We start from the raw sequence: 25,519 nt of genomic DNA, 5'->3' as shown, positions 1-25,519 counted from the left end.
ATTTTCAGACCAGGACCTAAAGCTAAGAAAAGGAGTTGTGATTTGATTAGAACCAGCAAATCTGGGCGTCCTGGTAATACTTCCTGTGATAGTTTTGCTGTAAACCCAAGTAAGCTTGGGAGCAAGGTAACCACCTAATTTAACAAGAATAACACCACTCCAGAAGAGTGATCTCAACAGAATACAAACAAAATGAAGTCCATGAAGAGAAAACACTAGCAAGCTTTTCCGTTCACAGAGGATAGACAGAGAGAGGGCAGCAATATTTCTACCTTCCTCCATAGCATTCATTCCACAAATGAAAGACAAGAATACAGAAAACACCGGAGGGGCAGCTAAGCACTAGACCAGGAGTACAGGGACATCTTCCTCCCATCCTTACAGACATTCAAAACTTGAGTAGACAGAACAGGTTGTTCAGGACTGTAATTTGGAAGTTAGCTGGATTTTGAGCAGGGGGTTGGGCTAAGCGAGTTTCACAGGTCCTCTCCAAGCCACAGTTCTAAAAGATAAGAAAACCTCCAGCTCTGTATGCAAGCAGCTGCCCTCAGCTGATGATGCAGACCAGTCCGAGACAGGACAAGCCCAGTACTCACTTGGCTTATTGTTGGGCGATATAGTGACAAATCTTCTGATCATGCTTGGTGACTGCTGCAGGGGAGGGGTCCGGCACTGCCGCTCGTCAGCCTCCGTGTGTGAAGTCAGCAACTCTCCCACCAGGATCCTCTCTAAGCTGCCATCATCCATTCCCTTTCCAAGCCACCTCCCACAGGGAAACCTAGGAAAATCGAGGAGATACATGGATCAAGCCAGATTCAATTTCACGCCAAAGACTTTCAACTGCAGTGGCCTGAAACGCAAATCCTGCTAGTATTGTTACTAGAAATACTTCTAGCAACAAAGCCTTGGGTTTGGCTTCTGGCAGCAAAAGTAAAACAGTTTTTCAGTTCCAAGTTTGTGCTAAATGTTGCACTAGATGACCTGCAAGGCAAACAGGGGCAGATTTTGCTTGTGGCCCACATGTAGCACATGATTTGAGGGCTGCAGAGGAAAAAGAGGTAGGAGGGGAAGACCCACTATACCCCATAGATGGGTGATGGAATCCACCTACGCTTTCACTGAATACACTACATAGCAGGCCAGCTACAAAAAAACCCCACAACCCAAACACATACTTTGATGCCAAAAAACAGCAATACTTCTATTGAATTGGGATATTAAATGAAGTACTAGAAAGCACACGTGCTCCCTTACTCATTATCTCTTTCTCTGAACCAGTGTTGATGTCAGTTTAATCAGCTTAATCGGAAAACTGAACAGCATCCAAAAATAGAATCTTTCCTCTTCATTTAATTACAAATGATCTGGCATGGAGAACTGAGTGGACTCACCCGCCAATTTGTCATCAACATGAGCCTGACAGTTTCTCTGAACAAAGTACAGGGTACCAGACTATGCTGTACCAAGACAAATAAATATAATTCTCATTGTAAATCTTGTTCTTTTACTTTCACTATGCAAACTCAGGTTTCTAACACTCATAAGCCCTTGTGTTCCAACTTGTGTCCAAAGGTGCCTCTATAACACTTAAAACACTTGGTCTTAATATAAAATGCCACCTATATTTGGTAAGCAGCAAGCTCTGATGTGCTATTTCTTCCCTGGGCTCAAGGCAGATTATTTTTACAATGTGCAATAGTCAACTCATCTTCTCCACCAACAGTCTGAGGCTAGTCATGAGCATCTGCAAACTGAAAACCCTGTTTAATTTTCTAAGAACCATGACTTGTTTAATGTCAGAAGCCAAATGATCTTTCTGTGCCTTCAGGTAGCAGCAACTGTAGACACAGAGTCCCAGGAGACCAGACCTTTCTGCTCAAACAAGCCCTACTGTGCCAGCTCCCTGCAGAAATTCTACTTACCCAACATGAAATGTCAGGATGATACTTACTTGTAAGTATGCCCTGTTATTTCATTTCTGACCATAACATATTCCACGAGCCACTTGGCATACAGCCCTGAATTATCATGTCCTATTTGCACTGTGGTCAGTTTTCCCAGGTTCTGGCACTGAAAATTAAACAAAGAGTTTGTCAGAGTAAACTGAAATAAAGTAGCATATTGAAGGAGTAAACTGTTAGAGAATGTGCTCTAGACAGAAAATCAGAAATGTGGTTTCCCATTTCTCACTGCTTTGATTGGTTCTGGGTTTTTTACTGGTAAGCTGCTTTACTTTTGTTTATTTGCTTTGTTTTGTTAAATACTATTTTGATCAGCAGAGAGAACATCAGCTGAACTAGATTTTTCAATTAAATTTTACCCGAACTGCACAACACACACTCAAAAATTAGAGCAGAATCACTTCTTTGTTTCCAACAGAAGAGGATATGACACCTCCCACCATCACAGCACAAAATTGTAATAAAAAGACAGTCTTGTCCATCCGTGGTTATTAAATATAGATTAAATTTGCTGTGTACAGGCACAGGAAATATCTGTGACTAACCACACAGACTAAAGATACGAAATGTATGGCAAGGTGGCGCAGCAAAGGGAGAATTTTAAAACTGAACAGAATATCCAAATAATTTTCTGTGTAACAAGTAATACAAACCTCAAAAGTCATTTCTAATATGTTCCTGGGAATCTGCAGGACTCCTGTCTCACCCAGTTCTCCCGAGATACAGATCCAAGGATTGGCTGTGAACATTGAGCCACCAAGTTTTTTGCTAGGAACAATCAATATATGGTATGGTATCACTGCAAACACAAGAAAAAATAACAAAAATGAAGAAGGATAGTTATCTAACCTCTTTAGTGAATAGAAGGGCAAAACGTAAGTCATAAAACAACACTGGAGTACCATGAAATGTAAAAAAACCATCAGAGCTGCTATTTAATCATGCTAACACTTGCACACTAAGCAATGATTGGCAGTGGGGAAATCTATACATATATACCAGTCACTAAGAAGCAGAGCTGACAGCAAAACAGTGTCAAGAGAAAAAAGAAATATGGATGGAATCATGCCTTCCTATGGGTATAATAATTTTTCATTTACCAGCCTCAAAACGTGCCATGAAGATGGTTACTTGTCCTCAGCTTAGAGACGAGGAAGTAAAGACACAGTATTCCCGTATCCAGGACTGCACTGTAGCTCAGCATGCTGCTCAATGCTCAACTCCTACCTGCCTGTTTCTCTGTTTGTATGCAGGCCCAGTCCACAACAACCCCAAATCACACTCAGTTACTGAAGCCTTTCTTTGCAGGCCTTGATTGCAGCAGCAGTCACTACTGTGGCTGAGCAAGTTCAGTAAAAAGACACTGTAATGCTGCAAGTTTCTCTGTACCACATTGCTCTTAGCTATGCTAACTTTAAGACTTTTTGATTTTTAAAAAGAACAAACAACTTTTTTCCCTTCTAAATAGCACCACACATATGCTCAAATGCTTTCTGGTACTCTTTTATCTGTGACTAATTCAATATAGTATCACCTGAGCTGCAGCCCCTTCTCTGACTCAGGAGGCACGTGCTCTTCCATTGCCCAGCATCTCCTGCACAGCCCTCGGTTAACAAGCCTTTTACAACAAAATCCAATTCTCTGAATGGTCACTGTGTTTCTTGGCTATCTGCCCTCCTTTTATAGTGCATAAACGGATTACAGTCAGGGCTTTTCAGTTGAGGCCTTTAATACATTTCTCCCTCAATGCCTCCTCAACTGTCAGTGCCCTCAAGAAAGCATTTGGTGGTTGGATTTTCTTAAAAGCTCAATGCTCGCAGCATTTAAGAATGAATTTAAATGTTTCCCTTTTTATTTTCTGTGCTGATAGTCTTAAAGTAAGTGACAATTTAATTGCATCCAGCAGAGCAGATTTTAGCATTATCCAGAACCTGCCCACAAGACCAAGAGCTATTTTGCTTAGATGTGTGTTTGTTCTGTCTTTCACACGCACAAAAATGGATCAGAACACACCACCAAGGGCAGCTCCTACCATGGAGCCACAGGGGCCCTTTCACACCCACCCACCAACCCCCAGTTTCATAAGCCTTGCTCAAGTCTTCCCTTATTCTGCCTTGCTAGTTGTGTCCTGTGGCAGCAGCCACAGCACACAAATCATTTCACAACTCTGTAATACATTTAAGCATCAACAACAGTTCAAAAGCTTCTCTAGGGAATCTTTTTAAAAAACAGAAGAAAAAAAAAAAGGAGGACTTCAATGTGTTGAGGAGGTCTGATGCAGCCCCCTCAGTGGGAGTTTCATTGTTATCCCAAACTCAGAGACAGGCATGCAGCAAAGTAGGCTGAACATGAAACAAAGGAAGTTTGGCTTTTTTTTAATTCCCAGTACGTGTTAATATTCTTACCTTGAAAATGAACAATCCATAGTGTTCTTGTTTAGTATCATGCAAACGAGCCCACCAAAAATTTTCTGTTTAGAACTCTCCCCCAACTAAATGGATTTTACCAAGTTAGAAACAAAAGCCTTTGGTGACACAGAAAGAGAGGTGCTCCTGCCCACCAGAGTGGATCACAGAAATAGCAGTACAGCATGCAGATGGATCCCAGGAAAGAAAGCAGAACAACTACATTAAGGTATGTTGCTGAGAGCTGTTCAGAATTTCCACCAAATCCAGAAATCAGAGTTCCAGGGAAAGCAAATACTTACAGATTGTTGTGAAAACATTGGTAAAGCAAAAGTAATCAACAGCATTGAATGACAGGAGATGATATAAGAATTGTTCTTTCTCATCATCACAGCGGAGGAATGCGTAACGCTTGTAGAGTTTTCTGACAAAGCAAAACACATAATCTGTCATAGTAACAAGATGCTTTCAGTGAAATGCTTTATATTGTGCATATTTATTAGGCACACTATGAATAATGGACAAGCAATTACAAATGATACTGGTAGAGTCAGGAGTGTTTAATGTGCCAAGATATGTTGAACCTCTGCAAGTCTGGAGTCTCCCAAGTGCGTCAGTCCAATATTTCACATATCTTCCACTTCTTGAAAGCAAGGTTTCTTCTGAGGGTCTTTTCCCACCCAAAAACACCCCAAGATGGAAAAAGGAATTTTGTACTTTCTTGAAAAAAAATCTGCCTTCTTTTGGCAATGTAAAATGACACAACCGAAGAGAGTCCTCCTAAGTTACTTCCGAGCAGAGGATGCCATGGGAAACTTCTCCAGCACATGACATAAGACAGGAGACACTTTTTAAAGTGACATCAGGGCAAACACTAGGACTATCTGCTTCTATTTGGTTATAGGGGGCCTACAACAACCACACATTAAGCCAGGGAACAGCTTAAGTGTTGACAGTACACAGCTCCTGACATAACCAAAATGATAAGCACGCAAAGGTGGCCTAAAGTCCTCCTGTTCCCTTTCACTGGGTTGTAAACTCTGCTAGGACTGCAATGCCACACAGAACTACAACTTGTAAGTAGAAATATCAAAAGATGTAGCTTAGTGGCCTTCCCTCATTAGTGGAGACACCAATGCCTATGCAGAAGAACGCACTGTAAACAGAAACAATCTTATATACTTCTTAAAATTACTCAAACACGAGAGAATTTAACACTGCAAGACTTGCAAATGAGAAACTTCCAAGTGCAAATTTTGGCTGGAAAATACTCTTGAAGTTACTCACTTGTACACAGCAATCACCACTATTTTTGTTAATTATGCAACCAATAAATAATATCAGTGTTGGTGAATAATCATAAAAGAAGAGCATGACAAGATGTATCAAAATCCAACTGATGCTAGAGGAATATCCAAACCATCACAAATGTAGGAATTAGGTATTAGAAATGCTGGCAGCCATGGATAGGTGGCTCCTGCCAGGAGGGTATCCTGACAACTCCCCTCAATTTCAGTATCAACGTACAAAAAAGTCAGCAAATTACTCACAAGATAGAAACTTGCAAAACAAATCAGTGATGATCAACATACAGATATTTTCTCAGCTACAAAGCAAACCTACTGCTGTAGACTGGCAGGAAATGTTCAATGGAAATAAAGATAATGAGCCTTAAATCAACAAAACCTGCCTGTAGCCACAGGAGTATCAAACCCACAAAAGGTCTCACAGGTGCCCATGTCCATGTTTAATCTGAACAATCTGAACCATGTGTTTGATGAGGAGCCTGTCAGGGTATGTGCTGTCCTGTCTTTTCAAAGGTAAGGTTTCTCAGTTTCCTTGTGCACATAAAGGTCTCCTTTCAGTGAAGCTGTGTGATTTCCTCCTCTTTCCTAACTCTAGTCCCTTTGCAGACTAGCAAGAAACCAAACACATTACAGTTCCCTTATAATTTTAAGCAAATGTCAAGTTTAGAGAATGGGCTAATTAAAATATCTAACAGTGGCTTCAAAAAAGACCACCACGCAATCTTGTTAACTGTAAAATGGTAGAAATTGCACAATTACTTTTAGTACCTCACTGAACTTGGCACTGCTTCCTCTAAAACCAAGTGGAACACATCTTAACACCATGCTGCCTAGAAGAGCTGTCTTTAAGTAGGATATATCTAAATATGCACAAAGCAGACAGGACTACAAAGAATTGATGTCATTTCTGTGCAAGTTGCTCCTTTGCTTGTTACTTTCATTTTAAACCTATTTTTGTTGCTGTCTCACTCCATTCTAGAGAATCAGAATCTACCTCATAGATGAACAGTACACTGGCCAGCATTCAGAAAGTTGGGTTTTTTCTTCTGTTTTTGTGGGGAAGGGCATGGAGTGTGGTGGTGTATGGAAAGTTCTCTCACAGCACTTGCTCTGCATGGGACAAGCAGTGCTAAATACAACATTATCTGAATTGCTGACTTCACTGGAGAGGCTTAACCCTAATTTAGAGATACAGGTAAATTTATAAGCTGCCCTCGCTCTGTCCTTCAGCTTTTGGAAGGCCACAACTTCATCTGAAAGTCCAACATAAACCAATACAAGGCAAATCTCAAATAATCAGCAGCTGGGGTTCAGGGGTATTGGGGGAGGGAAGAAATTCTTTGGAAGGTGGTGAGTGGAAGGAGAGGAAAGGAAGAGCAGACAGCATAGGTTACACTGTTTCCAGAGAGAAGTCTTCAATTAAAACTAATGGCAATTACTATGGCTTTAATTTCCACACATTAAACAGTATATCCAACCTTATCAGTAAAACATTTTTTTTCTGCATAGGTTATACTAAATCAACACCAAATTGTTACTCCTAAAACAATTAGTATTACGTGTGGCCTGTACTCTGATCTGTGCAACTATTAACAAAATAATTATTTATGTTTACAAAGGTAATATAATGCTTTGGACATCACCAAGTATATAGGTCCTTGTGCTGAGCATTTCTCCTTCTGCCCTTCAACATAATTACTTATACAAAGCCCTGGTACAGAGTACTTCCAACAGAGTTTGAGCCTGAAGTAGAGTCTTCAACTTTCACTCACATCCTCCTCTCTGGCATATGTCATGTACTTGCCTCATTTTCTTCTCACAGTACTCTTTGAATAGTGTTTTGGGACTCAACGGTTGGATCTTTTCAGAAGTTTTTTTTATGACTTCATATACAAGGAATTAAAAGACATATTTTGAAATGTTTGGGAGAAATAATAAAAACAAAAATTGGGTCATAATAGCAGATATTTTACTATTCTGAAAGCAATTCACCTTATGTTCTTAGGTTGGCTATAAACACAAATATTTATGTGAAAAACCCCAGCATTGAATCCTAATTCCCAAACAGCTCATCCACTGATAAGGAGACACACTTGGAAGGCTGGTTTGTTCTATGCCTTCTGCACACTGCTAAGCAGATGGGAGAATACACACACCTGGGTTTTTGAAGTCAAACAACTAAACAGATTTAAATTTTTTTAAAAGCTTTGTCCAAGATAAACCATCTTACTTTGTGAGTTCATGATCTGAAAGCAGCTGTTTCAGATGCCTAGAGAGCAACTTCTTTTCCATAGAGAGACGAACCCAGGCTCTGGCCTTGCCAACATCTGTTTTGATCTCACTAATGTTCTGGATATGCCTGGGAAAAAAAAAAAAAAGACACTGCCAGGTATTGTCAAAATGTGACAGTTCTTTTGAACGAAACTAGGCTGAAGAAGTTTTGCAAAGAACATAAAATATCAGGTAAATTACTGGAAAAAGAAACATAATCACCTTAATATTCAGTACAATCAAAAATCCTTGCATATCTAGCTCAAAAAGAAAAAGAGCCTGAAACAGAAATATCTGCAATGCAGTGCCCTATTTACAAAATTCTAAACCAGGCCCATTGTCTCACATGATTTAAGAATCATTCTGGACCTTATCACTGCAATATTTATGGCTGAGTGCTTTGGAAAATTAAATACTGTCTTTGCATGCTCAGTAGTAGCTTTTCTTGCATAGAAGATACAAATGGTATATTTTAATAGGGCAAGCAAATCCTCAATTCACTCCTCCTCCCCACTGGAAAAAATAAATGTTGGTAAGGAAAAAGGAGGAAAGAAAAATCCCTTCAAGGTTAATTTAGAAGTTCTGCATATTGTTTTTTTGATGTACTGAAAAGAAGGCATTGGGCAGCAGTTATAGTTTTATTCACACTACAGTACTCTATGTTAGATAAACCCATTCTTTAGACCAAACAAGTTCTCTAAACTGCTTTCTTCACTGAGAAGCAAGGATGGGCTCAGAACTACCAACTTGGCAATGACTGGGAAAACACATACACTGCACCTGTATCTCTGTGGAAATAAACCAATACAGAACACTTTAAAAATATGAAAACTCTGTCATGGTATTTCCATAAGCTGGTAGCTGTGACAATATAAAATCTCCTCAATGTGAATCACATTTCCATAAAGGTCAATGAAAAAGCTGTACAATCTACTTTAAAATAGTTCAGCAGGTTCCTTACCCACATCTCCCTCCTGGATGCACGAAACACAGGCTGTTCTGTGTGGTGCATTGCACACACTGAAACAAGTATGCAAATCTCATGGGGTTCCTGTGTTGGTTTTATTAGTTTAAACTCACCTCATATCCTGGATGAGAGAGATTCTAAGAGGTGACATGGCTGGACTGGTATCAGACTTTCGCCTTTCTGAATCAAGAAGTATTCCTAGATTCAGAAGAACAGAGTTTGTTAGTAGAAATCCATTTCAAATCAGTATAAAAAAGGTGAATTAACATCAATTTGCACTCTTGTATTATTGGTGACTCTGTGAAGACACTGTGGCACATTTCCACTCCAAATGACATAAAAACCTAATGTGCTACACAGATGGTTATGCAGATCAGCACACACTGAGCATCATTAATGAGCTTAGATTCAGCTGAAATTGATATGACATCAAATATAATAATCAAGTGTTGCTTTCTAAAGGCTACCCTATTTTCTTCCTGTGTAGTATAACTGGTACTGCTGACACCAGAAAACAGTGTTTAACATGTTTTACTCAGTACAGCACACACCACGTGCTTACTGATCTATTAATTTGCACACTCCTGTAACACCACTACTTTTCAAATAGCACATTTTGGGGTTTTCAGGCAATGTTATTACTCTTACCTTTCAAATTCCACTCCAGAATCAAGATGTATATTAAATATAGCCCCTGCCCTCAATCTCAAGCTAGAAAGCATAAAACTTATTGTAACTTCACTCTCATATGCAAAACCACTATGAATCCAGTGACATTTAGGAGACCTTAATACTTTCCAAATCTTTGGGTTTGACTGCTTACAGGATCTTGTGTATATTAATAATGATCAGTTCTTTGCCTACAGCAACTTCAAATAAAAAATAAAAGGCACCCACTGCCTCCCCCAAACCCATTGTTCTCTCCAAATTTATATTCTATGCCCCCACCTGACAAAAAAAGTAATGTTTAAAAATGACATTAATAACCCTAGAAACAGATTATACTGCAACACTTGATGTAACAAAAACTGAAGTATGTTTCTTCAGGTTGTTTATTTCTTTAAATGTCTTTTGCTTATAAACAAGCCTACTGTTCAGTTATTTTTCAAGAAAGGATGTAAAACTTAGGGATGAACAGCACAGTTTTATGTGCTTATACTCGTTTTCCACCCCCATCCATGACATCATTTGCTTTGCCAGTCATGCAGTGACTGTGTGTCACATGGAGGGTGGTACATTGGAACAATCCATTTTAAAGCCTATCTGTGAAGCATCAGCTATTTCTGGTCTCTGACTACCATGGCAGTCAAGTACCAGACCCAAAACAAGTGGGTTCAGTACAAATCAGTTTATTTTCACAAAATATTTTGAACCAATAGACCAGGCCCATATGAATCCTGTAGTGGACAGAATACTTGATTACTTGATTCAGTTATATTGACTGAAGGGTATTTCCAAGGAAACAAATTCTGCATGGTGCAAATCTGCAGACAGCTCTTACTCACAGCTTTTTATCATCTTCTTCCAGCAGATGCCAATCTTACCTGAGGTACTGAAGCTGCCTGATGTGGTTCTTCTCTGCCTGTTTTCTAGGTAATGTAACAGATGAGACCACAGAGCCGACTTTCCCTGAAATTAAAAAAATATTAGTTAAAGAAATCATTATCAGTTGAATAAAAAAAAAAAAAGTTTAAGTCATCATTGAAAGTATCAGCCATGACAAAAACTCGCTTTAAATATGTTTCTTCCTACAAACTCATTGGTAAAAATAAAGTATGAGACACAAGTTGGAGGCACTTGGGAGCTGTAAAGAGGTTGAAAAAGGAAAGCAAGAGTCAAACTACTGGGATCTAATGATTCTAGTGACAGGAAAAAGCCAATTGAACTTCTTTCCTCATAGTTCATTAACATGACAAGAAAACATTCAAAGGCTTGTAAAAAACCACATGCAAGTAGAGTTTTAAATCTGAGGCTGTAACCTGCACTATTTTATCTTTCCCTCCCTTCCTCTCCAGCACTGAAATGACAAGAGGCATGGAGCCAGCCTGAGTAAAACATCTTATACCCAGGCCAAGTCATGTGCACCTGCTCACTTCAGGGTAATTCAGGGATACAGGTACATGCTGTCAATTTTTAAAACCTCAAAAGATCCCCGTTCATCAGGCAAAGGACCTGGATAATCACAAACATAGTAAGACATCCCAAAACACAAGCAGGTCGATGAAAGTTTATCAGCAAAAATACCCCAGTTCTACAATAAAAGTTAGAATTTGGTATGAAAATAAAAGATAAATCCATCAAATTATGTTAAAAAGTGCACCTTGCTCATTATCTTGTTTTCTTAAACCTCTGGTGGTTTAATGCAGAGTGTGAGAAAATCTTTCTCTTGGAAACTAAAAAGATTCTTGTCATCATCCTAAAATATTCTGCATGATAAACCAAAAGCTTGCAAAGCTGCAGAAAGGCAGCAGTAAAAGAACAAGGGTTTTGCAGCACATTAATTGGAATAGCTTACAGAGGAAATTAATTAGTATTACTTATCATCTTCCTAAAGTATTGTATTAACCTGAAATCCCGGTAAAGATTTAGCAATTCTGCATTTCAGAACAGCAATCATATTACAAGGCCATATTTTTATTTACAATTTTGTGCAGAAAGAAACCATGTGAAGTAACAGTTGTCAATTCTGCACTATCAATTTCTTCTAAAATCATCTAAGTGCCTTCCCAGAGGTGCAGTAAAGATGGTTCCTCTTTATTTTTTTAGACTATATTTAAAAATCTCTAACCACTTCCATCCTATAGCTCCCTACAGATGATATAGAGAACTAATTACTGGCCACAAGGGATTATTCCAGAATTTGTATGCCTCCAGAAGAAATAAATCCTAGAGTGTCTGTAACATCTGTGTTGAGAGAAATCTATTAAAGATATGCATTCAGTGGTAAAGATACAAAAAATCCAGAGAAGCTCATTGTGTCTTGTGTGTACCTGACAGATCCAACGTGGAAAGCCAAAACTGAAGGTCATATAAACACATGAAAAGAGAGCATGAGAAATATCAACCAGTGAAGAGTTGCATCCAAAACGGCGCTTCTCTCAATAAACACACACATGCACACACACACACAGAGTCCAGTGTTCAGCAACCAGCTGCCATGGCAAGGAGAACTGCAACAGATCACACAAAGCAGCAACAAAGGATCCTGCAGCAAATCGATGTCAACAACCATGATGAATGTAAGAACTCATGCAGTGTATGTCTGCCCGCTTCCTTCACCATCGAGGAACTCTCCTTTAACTTCACCAAATAGCAATGATGATGCAAGCTGTATCTACAAGGGAAAGGAAGACAGCCTAAGGAAAGCAGTGGGACAGAGAATGGGCAAGGGAATAACCAAGGCCTTCTGAAAGTCCAGACTACTTTAGCCATTAGATCCTACATCTGACTCCCCTGCATTGCTCAGGACAACGGAAGGCGTGGATTCCCTTTGCGCGTGGCAGAATCAGTAGGCAGCTAATGTAGCACTATCAGGGTTCATCAGCAGGGAAGAGGTAAAAGCAGGGATTGGTGGAAGGAAAGCCATCCTCATTACTATGGTCAGTTGAGAAAGAAGAGTCTTCCTTGGCTTATTATTGAAAAATAAAATAAAATCGATGTATGAAACAGCAGGCTTTTGCATATTTCATAAAGGTCAGAGCACACAGAGAACTGGTGGTGCTTTCATTTTACTTTTTTTTAACTCTGGATCACACTATGAGATACACTGCACTTCCTCCATCAGGCCTCTATTTTATTCCACCACTCTATTTATTCCACCATTCAGCACTGTTTGCCAACATCTGCAATCAATCCAAAGCATTAACCTTATGAAGGGTTGGCCGTCTGGTGGTCTGAAAAGCCCAAATCTGAGTTGAAGCAGAGTATACTGATGCTCTGTCTTCTAAGACGAAAGCAGTACAGCTTCTATCCTAAGTGATATACAAGAGGGAAGGGAGAGAATCACATCATAAATCTTCACATAGAGAACTGTTATATAGCTTGAAGGAGAGCAGATTTAAACACTAGTGCTTGGGTTGCTGGGAACACAGATACTGGATTACAGTTGTCTGGATTACATACATTTATTCTGCATATGCTTTTTTTAAAAAAAGTTATAATCCTCTCTGCCCTTGCTATTCCTTTGCACAAAGGAGAAGAAAAGTTGATAAAGGCCTTGCAAACTTCATCTAGACCCAAACGTGACTTCAAACAGAAGAGCACAGCAAACCATTATTAATTTCATACAAAAACCCAACACCTCTAGCTAGTGATCTTGTAAACATCATTTGAGTATTCCTACATTACTCAGGAAGAACCAAAATAGCAAGATTTTTACTCTGAAGAACTAAATTACCCTTCATGAAAACAATTTCCCCACACCATATCCCACTGACAGCACCTTTAGCATATGCTGCCTTGCAACCTATGCAACTTCATTAACAAAAATATTACGAACACAGAAATAATTAAAAAACCCACCAAAACCCACCAAACCAAAGAAAACCCCCAGGTTAAACAGAGAGTCTTCCAAGAAGTCATCTGTGGAACACATCTACACGTACACTTGCACATACCCCAGAACAAAATGTGGAGACAAACGGGGGCAGGAACTGACATAAAAAAGACTGGGAGGAACACGAGTATTTTAACCCATCTAATACACACAAAAGGTATCCTCTGAAAGCAGAGAGAGGAAGAGCATAACATGACTTTAGGAAAGTGTGCTCTGCAAAGTACAAGAACATTTATTCCTCACCTGCTTGACTTGCAGACCATGGCTCCATATCCTTTCTAAGAGGTCACACAGACTGGCTATCAGGGTATTCTCTTCCACACCTGTGATATTCACTTCACCATGACCCAGCTCCACAGCTTCTCGACCCATTTTCTCAACCAACATCCTCTTGGTCTCAAAAAGGACAAAGCAAAAGAGAGTTAATTCTTTCCACAGGAACCTCCAAGATCACTTACACTTTTTAAATAACCAACAAGGAAGCACATGATAAAGATTTAGCAGAATAACTGGGTGTATATATATTGCTGGTACTAGTGCACTGCTCTACTTCTTTTATCCCCAGTTTTCAAGCCAGGACAGCACTAGTGTTAATCACTTTACAACCTCTTCTATTTTTCTAAAAACGGGCTTGCAAATGGGCACATCAGCCTTCACAGAGTAACCCCAACAAAGGGAACAGCAGGTCACACATTGACAAGCTGGGAGTCCAGCAGCAAGGCCATGAAACACAGGCCTTGGGTGGTTTGGAAGCCTGGTGAGTGCTGGATGCACTCACCAGGAGCAGGATGCTGTGTCCCTCTCCTCCCAGGGGAGGTGAACGTGCACAAGTGCCTCCAAGCAGCAGGGGGTATGTCATTCCTGAGAGACCCTGTTCAGCCAGAAGGGGATTTGCATTAAACCAAACCCGCTCTGGAGTGCACTGCTTGAGCTTCCCGCTCTGGAGTGCACTGTTTGAGCTTCCCGATGAGCCACATTCTCCCAAATTGTGCACAATTTCATGCTGGTCAACAAAGCTCTCACCAACTCAAACTACAGTCTTCCAGTCACAACAGATTCATCATACAGCAAATTGGAGGGAAAAATGACAAGGGGAATCAGTTCTGCTCATCCCTTACACATTTTTTCATCTTTCTTCCTATCCTAGACTAGCTCAAAAATTAGTAATATTCCCTTAGGCACCTATGCACAGTCTTGGTTGAGATTAAGAACTCCACGTTAGTCCCCAGTTGCTTCTCCCCCTCACCTTCCCTGGCAATTTCTCTCTCTGTTAACAGTAGGATCACTACATTCACTAGAGTTACATTCCCATGGTGAAAAAGCCAAGTCTATCTTCCAGAATTTTCACCATCATATGACTCTATTAAGTGATGGTGACTATTTGGACTATTATTTGGATGATTATTATTAGTTTCCTACATACAGAAAACTAAAGTGGAATCAGAAATAGATGCACATATTAAACAGTTTTATGAAAACCAGTATGCAATTGCTATAGTACCTCCACTGACCTAGAGCGAGAATGTGTCTACTTCATAATTACTCCCTTTACTGTATTAGTATACACATGAACATTAACTTCAGATTAATATATTGTCAAATATAAACCAGTGAAGTATGTCTACAAACTAATGCCAAGCTTGTTAAGTGCTTAAAAACTTACACTGCAGAAGTTTATTAACTCACTTCCTTTAGTTATGAGAAAAGCTGCTGTATTTTCACCATAAGCTCCTCTTTCAGACTATTCACTTGTTGAAATATTATTGTCTCATTAGTTATAACTGAAGTGTGTTATAATAGACATGGGCAGTGGGATGGCAAAAACCCATCAGAATATTCAATCTCTTTTCATCATAAATCTGCTTGACAAAGTTTCCACTCCTTGCAGAATTTCTAAATACTTCATCTCCTCATGAACTTCTCACCACCATGCAAAAATCTTTATAGGGATAAAGCAGAAACAGGTGGAGGAAAAGGGGGATTCAAGCATATTGGATACAAATAAAGGATGGATATGAGGTGCAAGAGAACAGACTTATTCTCTGTGTTACCTTATTTCGGCATTCCTTCAACAAGCCTTCTACAAACTTCCAGTTGGTTTGTGCAATTACTGATGGAGAGAGGTTAGACAGTTTGGGCTGCCGAATAGTGCTGCCCAAATTCCTGGCTTCTTGTATATACTTCTGTTTTGGGGTGGAAAATTGACAAATACAGACAGAAGTGTAAGTGAGACCACTTGGCCAAGAGAAAAGGATAAACTTATCCTTATAACCCACCCCTGTGCAATGAGGAAGAAAGGATCACATCCTCTTTCAGAAAAGGTACCTTTTTATATCCAGTATTGGATTGGGTTGAGATACTTAAGGTGAAACAGTTTTCACCAGAGGTCAAATCCCCATTTACATTGTCTATCAACTATTAGAACACACATTGCTGAATTACAAAAACACAATATGAACTGTCAACGATATTTAGATGCATAGAGATTCAATTACTCCCTCCACCACCGACAATTGTCTTGTCATTTTTTTCCACGTAAAATGAAATTTTGTAAAAATTACCAAGGTCGAGACTATTCAAATGGCAAATTGGTCTCCTTGGGGGACCACAAGAAAAGTTTGTTCTTTCAGGAAGCAGCTGCAAAATGCAGATGTTGCTAACATCTATCAGCTGGGAGTCATCTGCATTTTTGAGCAAAATCATTTCTTGAACCCACTCTGCTTGAAAGAGCTTTTCTGCTCCTGTTACTGTGAATCAGTGATAAGGACAAAGTCTTGTACAGGCACTCAGGATTAGTACATATTAGTATATATTTCAGATGAATAGGTAACCTCTGCAGCTTACACTGAAATAATGACTGACTGAAATGTCAGTGAATACATTTGTCAAACATGACAATCTTGGCAAAGAGGGAAAATGCCACCTTCTCCACTGACCTTGCACTAAAAAGCTATGACACATACTTTTAATCATGCATCTTTATCCAGAACTATGATTACAGCCATATTGTGCATAGGACATACCAGATAATGCTCTGACACAGATTTTATAGAGGGCATGAAGGGCCAATCATGCTGGTCCCAGTCTAAACATAACTGCAACGGAAGCTCTGACATGGAAAAGTCCCGGTGCTGGCAGGATAAGTTGGTAGCAAAAAGCCAAGCAGACCATGTAAAGTGAAAGTGGTAAGCACAAATGAAGTAATAAAAGCAAGCATGCAAAACATAAAAGGGAAAGAGTGAAGACATAATACAATGCAGAACTCCCAAGAATTCAACATAAAAATAAATTCACAAGCAATGAATCTGAAAGGAAAAAATAAGAGATGGTGTTATATCAGCAGATTGGTGTAAACTCTGCCCTCCACTGGGCACAAATATTTGCAAGTAAAAAGCCACTAAATCTCAATTGAACAAATTGTTGATGCCCCAAAGCTTCCATTTGTCTAAAACTCACAACACTACACTTTGGAAGCACTGACTCCTGCTCAGCCTGACCCCCAGTGTTCCTCTCAGAAGGGCTCCCTCCCCAGTCTCTCAAACTTACTGGGGAAGCCTGAGGTTCACCCAAGAGAAGGGGTCAATGTTCTATCAGCATTATGTCATCAAAAAGACACAACACAAACCCCTAAAACACCAGCATAATTGCCACTGGCAGTTGGTACCCTCACCTGAGCAGAAATTTTAAAATTCTTTTTCCTCAGAAATTGTTTGCCTTGTGTGACAGAATAACTCCTATAGGGTAATGAACTTCTGAGGAATCAGTTAAAAAACAAAACAAACAACCCCCGCCTCTGAGACTAGCGGTAGATTTTTGACTTTGTAATTACCTAAGTGACATCTCAGAAGTTTACATGCTTTAACAACTGTGTTGTTTAGCAGAGCAATGAGGTTACAAACCAACTATTCTTCATTTCTGCTACTTCTAAGTAAAAAGCACTTTAGAGTTAACTGAGCATATGGAACATGTCAAAGCCAGAAACTACTCAACCGTGTTTTTTATTACACAGACATTTCTCTGTAACATGGTTATGGACGACAGAGATGACACTATAATTAAACAAAATTTTAACAAACCAATAGGAAAGTTCTGGAAATGAGTACACTGGAAAGGTAATTAATTGGACAAAGATACTTGATTTTGACAACACTATCCTAACAGATACAAGACTACTACTACTTTAAAATTCCAAAAAAATCTTTTCTAAATATATTTAACAAAGCAAGAGAATATTGTCTTCAATGAACAACATATATTTAAACAAAAGCAAAGCTCTGGAGTTACTGAACAAAAAAAAAAAATGAATTCTGGTATTCTGAACCAGACTATTCTTGGAATTACCCATAAATCAACACCCGGTGTAACAGTTTGCAGTCTGTACCATATGAATCAGAAACTGTACTGTAATTAGTTACATCACCCAGATCTTTCAAAATCACTTCACCACAAAGAGTACTGTGCCAGTTATAGGAGCAGTGCTGAGAGATGTTATCAGTTCAGAAGGTGGGGGTAAATCAGCATCAGACTGTGCTGTGTAAAAATAGGCAGACAAATGCGACAGTATGGGTGGGGTTCACATTCCCATCTTAGCATGAGGTTGTCTGTCAGTTTGCCACCTTAAGATTTCTTTTATGGTCTACAGAAGACAAACAGGCAACTCCAAAAGGCAATACTTCTGATCTTAGGATGAAATTAATCACTCTCTAGAGGTGGTTATCTTTCTTTCCTTTATCAAATACACCAAAGAAGCACAGGTTATTTAGAGATGGGAAATAGATGGCTAAAAACTGTTAATTTCCCTCTTCCTCTCACCCTTTTTTTTTTCTTTTTAAAAATCTAAAACACCTTTAAAGCATGTAATTATATTTTCAGGGAACTCTCCTACACGTGGAATGAAATAATTTTGTCCTGAGAGGGGGTAAAAATGACACAACTTTTATAATAAAAAAAACTAAGTATTTTGGTCTGCTAAGGACCAGGAACTCTATTTGTATTAAATACACCTAAGGCAGAGCAGACATGGACTGTAAGTAACTGTCTAGACATTTCATTAAGGTTACAGAGTATTGTTCAGGCAATTAGGCAAGAAAAAAATCATATCTCTATAGCTGAACAATTTTCACCTCTCTCTGATCATTGTCAAGACGCAGGTGCTCCGTGTGTTGCTTCTGTCTGTCCTTCCGCCTCCACTGTGCAGGAGCATTTCTCTTTGTCCACCTACAGATGGGGAATATTGTTAAGCAAATGTCAGGAGTCAGGTGAAGGGTAGAGGTAGTAAGAAGTTTCTAGTTAATCCTATACTGAACATGTTGACATCAATTACATCAGCCAAAGTGCAGCTGCAAATACAACAAAAAGAATCTCTGTAGAGGAATCGGATATTTGGGCAATCAAAATATTTCAGAATATGAGATAACATTTACTTGCTTTGTGTTTTTCCATTCTCTTATGATATCCAGTGACAATTTAAGCCTTTTTCCTCCACTTTTAAAGCTTTTATAAAAAAATATCCTAAAACATATACTAGCTCCTACCTGAGATATAATAAGGGGATCTGGTTTTATAACGACAGTAATTCTGAGTAACTCAAAGTACACCAACCATCATCTCAAACATAATAGGGCTTTCTTAAGTAAATTTGCTGCAGGAAGTCCAGATTCAAAAAAGGGAAAAAACCCAAAGAGACACAGCAAAACCCCCACCACCCACATCATCTGATATGCCCCCACTTGATAAAAAAAACAAACTTTGCTTTCTAGTATCTCTGCTTTAGTGCCATTCTACAGATCTTGCCAAGATTCAGTACCTGTTGCCCCAGCTTACTCACTTGTTGCTTGCTGGTCCAGTGGATAAAACATCAGACTGAAGCTTGGGAAAAAATCCAAGCTCGTATTTCCCTTGTCCAATTTTCATGTCCAGCAAGTGTGGGTGGACTGCTGTATGATCTATTTTCGCTAGCCTTAATTCAATAGATTTCTCTGAAACGGCAAGAAAGTTAATTTTTTAAAGGTGTTTTAATCAGACATGTATCTGTAATCACACATCCTCAATTAAAAGTGGGTCTCAAATTCAATGGGATAGGTGGAAATCTCTTACTGATTACAACAGGTACACTAGTACAAGAGTGTCTTAGACATCAAAGAACTGCCATCAAAGGAAGAAAAATGTTTATCTTCTTAAGCTCATTTTTCACACACAAAGCATGCAGGAAAACAGCTGAGTTCAATTAAACTTTACATTAATTTCATCTCGCATCTCAACTTCCAATATAACATTTAAGCTTTACACCTCAGCTATTCTGGTCTATTTTTTTGGGGGGGGTTCAAAGCATGAATCATTACTTAACTTTAACCCCAATATCTACAACAAATACCAGTGGTTAGTTGCACTAAGTGTCAAGAAAGTGCCTCATTACTCTTACCAGCCTCATCAATGGTTGTGCACTTTTGATACATAGATGTGCGCAGAGTCGGAGTCCTGACATTCAGCAGCCTAATTTTATCCACCCTAGAATCAAATACTCTCAAAACAGGGTCTTTATCATCTTCATCATGGCACATAATCTTATTGTCAATAAAGGATGCAAACATTTGGGTCTCCAGGAATCTCGAGAGGAAAGGCAAGTAAGGTTCAGGCTGGTCCGACAAGAAAGATGCCTAAGAGATAAGAAGAGTTAAGAGTGTTTTTGGGAGTCTGCAGAGAGAGATATCCCCCAAAAGCATCAATTTTCCTAAACAAGGGCATATTAAGAGTGCTTTGGTGCCACTTAAGGCCTAGTTTTATCACACACACCAGTTCTATCCCCAAAACAGGCAGTCCGTATGAAATCTTCAGTCTCAGGACAATCACGTCCTATACAGCACAATAACTGATAAACTGTGATTTTAGCTTTTCCTTAATTTTATAAAAATTTCAACAGAATCCCAGCAAACCTCACCAACAATACCACAGGTGTGCATATTATGTACTTCTGGCTGAGCTCAAAGCTTATGAAGCTGATCAGAATCATTTCATATGATTTGATGGGAATCAGCTTAATGTTCCAGCAGACAGTGCTGCAACATAGTCTTCACCCACATGAACTATCCTGCTGACAAAAATCTGATCTCCAGTAAAGAAAGCAGTACAAAAATCTGAAGAACTGAGCCTTATGTTTCCCTAGAAAAGAGCTAGGAATACATTTGGTACACATGTACACAGGTACATAAGCATTATTTGGGGTCATGACTTAATTAATTACCATATTCAGCAATTTCTCTGGTTAAAACTCAGTTTCCGGTAGTAATATTTAACCTTAATGTAAAGGTCAGCCCTAAAGTGACGCTTTGTAAGCTATTTTTCTAGAGTAAGCTGTATTTTTCTCCAGTATCCTTAAAAGAGTACCTTTAGCTCTCTAAGTCTGCATATGTATATATTTTTCCACATAACATGTAAGATATCACTTCTCTTGGAACACTGAAATTTATGGAAGAAATTACAATTTTGACAGTACTGTTTTCCATTTGATGGCCCAATAAACAAAGCCCTACATCTGAGTACTTTTTTACTTCTTACATTGACATACCTTCTTATTACAACTTACTTTATCAAAGTTTTGCATCTGTTCTCTGTTTGTAAACCAAGATTCCTTGTCCTGGCTGGGTTGAATGACGAATACTTCATAATCCGCAAACATTTGTGTGAAGCGGTTGGCAAAAACTTCACGAATTTGAATGTTCAGCTGGTAAATCTTGAATTCTTCTTCATCACACTGAATTTTCAGATCCTTTTTGCTACTGGTCTCCTCTCGCACCTCCAACTGAGAAAGTAAGGGATCACACAAGTAATTTGTGTTGCTGCTTTGTCAGGTATTCTGGGTGTACAAGATTTTAATCTGCCATTCAGCTGCTACTCCTCAAGTCAACATTTCAATTAAAAAAATTACTGTTTCAACTACTGTAAGAAAACAGCAACATCAAAACATTTTATTATTATGTATTATTACATTTTATATACTTTGGATTTTAAAAAGTTAAATAACAATCATATACATGCCATATATTAATTTACTTTCTTTTACCCTTTGATCACCTGCATAGGCTTTTTAGGAGCTTTTACTAACCCTAAAACCCAGCATATTAGGCAAATCCATATGTCTGCTGGTGTAAAATAAGTCCAGGTTTAGTAGTGGTAGAGTTTAATATATACCAGCTTTCAAATGAAGACAGAAATGCACAGTAACAAGCAGCTGTGCATGTCTAGTAACCATTTCCCATAACCTAAGTCCTTAGCAGCGTAACCCACAATTCATCGTTACAACCCCCCAGAGTAATTTTTAATGAAAGAAAAATTCATTTTCAGTTAAGATGTGGGCTAAGATTTATAAAAACAGCAGTATGAGACTGAGATATTCAATTCACATTAGTTTTGATAGGAGTTGAGTATCTAGGGAAAAAAATAACCAAAGCTACGAGCATTCAAGCAGTAGTTTGAATACACATTTGATACCCCTGCCTTTGTTAATTACGATAAAAGGCACCACCACACATAATTAGTCATAATCTCTAGAGCTTACAACATCTGCACAATGATGCAGGGCTGCAGCTGTCCCACACTGCTTAAAGCAGCTTGGCTATAGCAGCCCAGAGCCAGCTAAAATAAATACAGCCATGCTCTCTGCTAGTGAGCTGTGCTACTCACCCCTTTCTTCCAAGTGTAGCTCATGAGTAGTACATTCTTCATTAATTTGGTATCTGGCATTAAGGTAGGATTTTTATACTTGGGAAAATTTTGACAGTTAAAATCTATACACTCCTATCATAACAAAAAAAGGTGGTAAAATGGGACTTCAGGGAGTACAGAGCAGATGAGGCCCAAATGTGCAAAAATTTACAAGAAATTAAAAAGACCTGTACTTTCCCAATCACTTCCCAATCCATTCAGCAAAAGAACAAAAGCCTTTTACCAATTCTCCCCCGAACATGAAGAAAACAAGGCAAAAGAAAAACCTGAGAAGAGGAACAGAGCAGATTTGATCATCTAATCCTGCCTAGTAACCAAGTGCTGCTTCTCATAGCTCCCAGCCCATAAAGCAGCTCTACCCCCAACCTACTTCAGGTCACACAATTTCTGTCTCTGGCCCCATCTGTACCCCAAGTTGCAATCACACAGGTAGGAATCAGCCTCAGCAATGAAGAGCTGGTCAAGCTAATTTAAACATGCAAGAAATAAAACCTTTGCTTAGACAGTCTTCACTCCATTCCACAAAGGCTCAAAAAACCCACAGTGGTCTGTCAGGTAGTACCTTTTATTCAAAAAGGGCCACAACTTTCAGCCCCTCCCCCTCCAGTTCTGATCACTCAAAAAATACAGTCATGATCACTATGAGCTGTGCATGTCCATTTCCTGGGAATCAGACACTAATGCACTTTACAACATCAACCAGAAAAAAGCATCACAGTATCCCTATGACAAACATATTATATACAAGCAAAAAAAAAAAAATTCTACACACAAAGAGAGAGATATCTATACAAACCCAGATCAGATTCAAACTTCAGAATTATTTGGATGACAATTTTAGCCACTTAAATCATAATGAAGTGGTGCCAATTTAGAATAAATTTTAAAACCAAGAATAAGGCAAGGTGTTATTTTTAAACAGATCATCTTGGCAAAGAAATACATGGAGGACAGCAAAGGTTTTCACAGATGCTGCAGGGTTAATTCCCATTCCCTCTCTCCCCTAAGCTTGCCCTTGTCTCTACAGGTGTTCACAAGGTTTGTGAACATCTTAATATAACGTTCTTTCTAGCGAAGACAGACAAACAGCATCTTTGGACCATGACTTCAGCCCATCTGCTACTACAGGTCCAGAAACAGTGCAGAGAATTTCATACCTTACCTTTTCTAGACTCACACCTGTTCTTTTAACAAGTGCTTGGAGTCTTGCAATAGTCTCATTTTCCTTTAGCAGCTCATAGGAATTCAGAGGTGATCCTGCTATGTTCCCATTTCTTTTATCAGAAACCAGGTCACATGCTCTGAGGCTCTTCATCTTGGAGGCACTTTCACTGCAGTGAAGGTTTCCCTCAGGTGGAATTCCAAAAGCCATCAGTATCTCTGAAATTTCCTGAATGAACTCAAGTTTATTTGGAAACTGGGGTAGGTCTTCTGGCAGCTCGATGAAATGGTTGTCTACATCCACAAAGCACAGGTTGGCCTGGAATTTAATTTAGAACAGGATACCATTATAACATCACTGAGCACGGGGGTAACGTTTTATTCATCTTTGGGGGTTTGTGCTTATTTAAAGATTCAAATACATTTGCATTTGTTTGGTTATTTTGTAAAACACAGTTGCCTCAACATAACCCAACTGACTGGTTGGCTTTGAAGAAAGCAGCACAAGACCCACATTTCCAGGTCTTTCAAGGAGGTAGTTAAGAAAGAAGACTCATTTTACAGTTGTTTACTAGGTGCAAAAGAGATTGCAGCATAACTTAGGTACAGATATGGCTTTTTTCATACACATACAGCTAAATTTTAACTACGGGATATTTGCAAGTCTCTTTTACACATGTGCACATGCAGGTGACTGCCTGTTACTCAAATTATCAGTCCACTTCTCTAAAAGATTTGGCAACTTCTAAAAGGTGTGCTGATATTGCAGAAGTTACAATAAAGTTTTCTTTTTTTGTAAGCAACCTGAGAACTAAGGCAATTCTTTGAATGAGTAAGTTTGTTTCCAAAAGGAAAAATGAGTTGAACTAGTTTCCATTCTGCTTTTCTGTTCCAATCTCCAACTAATTTACCATCAAAAAAGACCGGGGGGGGAGGGAGAAAAACTACCTATGTGGCTTCCACAGCAAGATCAAAAGAAGTTCTGCATCTTTCAAGGTTTAGCTCACTCTGTATTTGGCAAGGGAGAAGGTTCCCCTTTTGGTTTCTGCATTGCAAAAATCTGTTTCAAGACATTACATAACTACACACGTCACAGCAAGAACCCCATTCATGTGTGAAATCTTCTTGTAAAGTTAAGTATAGAGAAGAAACTTGGCTTTTCTGTAGAAGCATTTCAGTTTTTCTTCACTAAAGAATTAACACAGACTGTCACTCCTTCTGTTTCATCCCTGATATACAAAACCCCTTCACTCAGATTATTGGGTACTTTCAACCCAACTTCACTACATTATTCCAGGAGGCACACCTGAACTCAGATCTCACTACAGCTTTACAGCAAAGTACTTATCAAGTCTACAAGAGCTGACACATCTCCAACTATTTCCTATGATTCAGGAAGTGTAGAAGGATGGAAGCACTCGCACAATTTAATTGGAAAGAAACAATTGTAGGAGATTAACCTCACATGTAATGAATGATAAATAATCCCAGAAATCAGAGCCACGTACACAAGCAGTGAAGCCCAGAAAAGACAAAGTAGTTGTGGTAGGATTTTGGTAGGGATTTCTGGTAGGATTTTGCTGTGGAACTGACCACAGGTAGACTAGAATAAGCTGTGCCTGATGAGACCTGTTCATTTAAGTGAACTGTTGTGAAAACATACATTTAGTACTTGTCACAGGTTAAACTCTCAAGGCATTTCTACAGAAAAAGAGTTAGGTGTCAATTCTTCTTAAAATACAAATATCTTATTGAACTTCCGACATTAAAATTGAAAAAAGAATTCTTAATGCAGAACCCCACGGGACACATCACATCAGTTTGCACAGAACTTTGCATGACCAAGTCTAATTTATGCTCTGCTATAGTATTACCCACAGTTACACAGGTAAGCAGAATTCCTGATGTTTTAACATTTTAATACTGGGATTGATTTGTTATGCTCAAAGGAATGCATATAAAACAATTTAATATCTCTTGTAGGATCCTTTATTGTAAATTAAGTCACAAATTGAATTAGGTGTTACAAAAGAATCCAAGGTCAATAAAGAGAATTAAGACATTGATTCTGAAACAGTTTCTGGTGCACCCTAGAAAAAATTTTTCTTTTTAAATAGGGGAGGTGTCATGGTTTAAATTTCCCCAATATCAGCATTGCTCCAAGACTGCAG

At 38.9% G+C, this 25,519-nt stretch overlaps 1 protein-coding gene across 1 annotated transcript in view; it reads right to left on the bottom strand.

The window, feature by feature from the left end:
• DENND5A (DENN domain containing 5A) overlaps positions 1-25,519 on the bottom strand; it is a 67,923-nt gene that overhangs the window by 7,507 nt on the left and 34,897 nt on the right. The window contains exons 6-20 of the mRNA XM_027651082.1: positions 23,350-23,667; positions 21,049-21,264; positions 19,888-20,122; positions 19,294-19,444; positions 18,590-18,683; positions 15,518-15,649; positions 13,710-13,862; positions 12,778-12,882; positions 10,456-10,540; positions 9,025-9,109; positions 7,904-8,032; positions 4,669-4,790; positions 2,615-2,760; positions 1,952-2,070; positions 597-778 (exon numbers count right to left, since the gene is read on the bottom strand). Of these exons, the coding sequence (XP_027506883.1) occupies positions 597-778; positions 1,952-2,070; positions 2,615-2,760; positions 4,669-4,790; positions 7,904-8,032; positions 9,025-9,109; positions 10,456-10,540; positions 12,778-12,882; positions 13,710-13,862; positions 15,518-15,649; positions 18,590-18,683; positions 19,294-19,444; positions 19,888-20,122; positions 21,049-21,264; positions 23,350-23,667 (2,272 nt within the window). The remainder of the gene's footprint in view (positions 1-596; positions 779-1,951; positions 2,071-2,614; positions 2,761-4,668; positions 4,791-7,903; positions 8,033-9,024; positions 9,110-10,455; positions 10,541-12,777; positions 12,883-13,709; positions 13,863-15,517; positions 15,650-18,589; positions 18,684-19,293; positions 19,445-19,887; positions 20,123-21,048; positions 21,265-23,349; positions 23,668-25,519) is intronic.

The sequence above is a fragment of the Corapipo altera genome, unplaced genomic scaffold, assembly GCF_003945725.1.
Source record: "Corapipo altera isolate COAL_440 unplaced genomic scaffold, ASM394572v1 78, whole genome shotgun sequence".
Lineage (NCBI taxonomy): Eukaryota > Metazoa > Chordata > Aves > Passeriformes > Pipridae > Corapipo > Corapipo altera.
The sequence above is the reverse complement of the archived record's forward strand: the minus strand, read 5'-3'. Positions and strand labels throughout refer to the sequence as shown.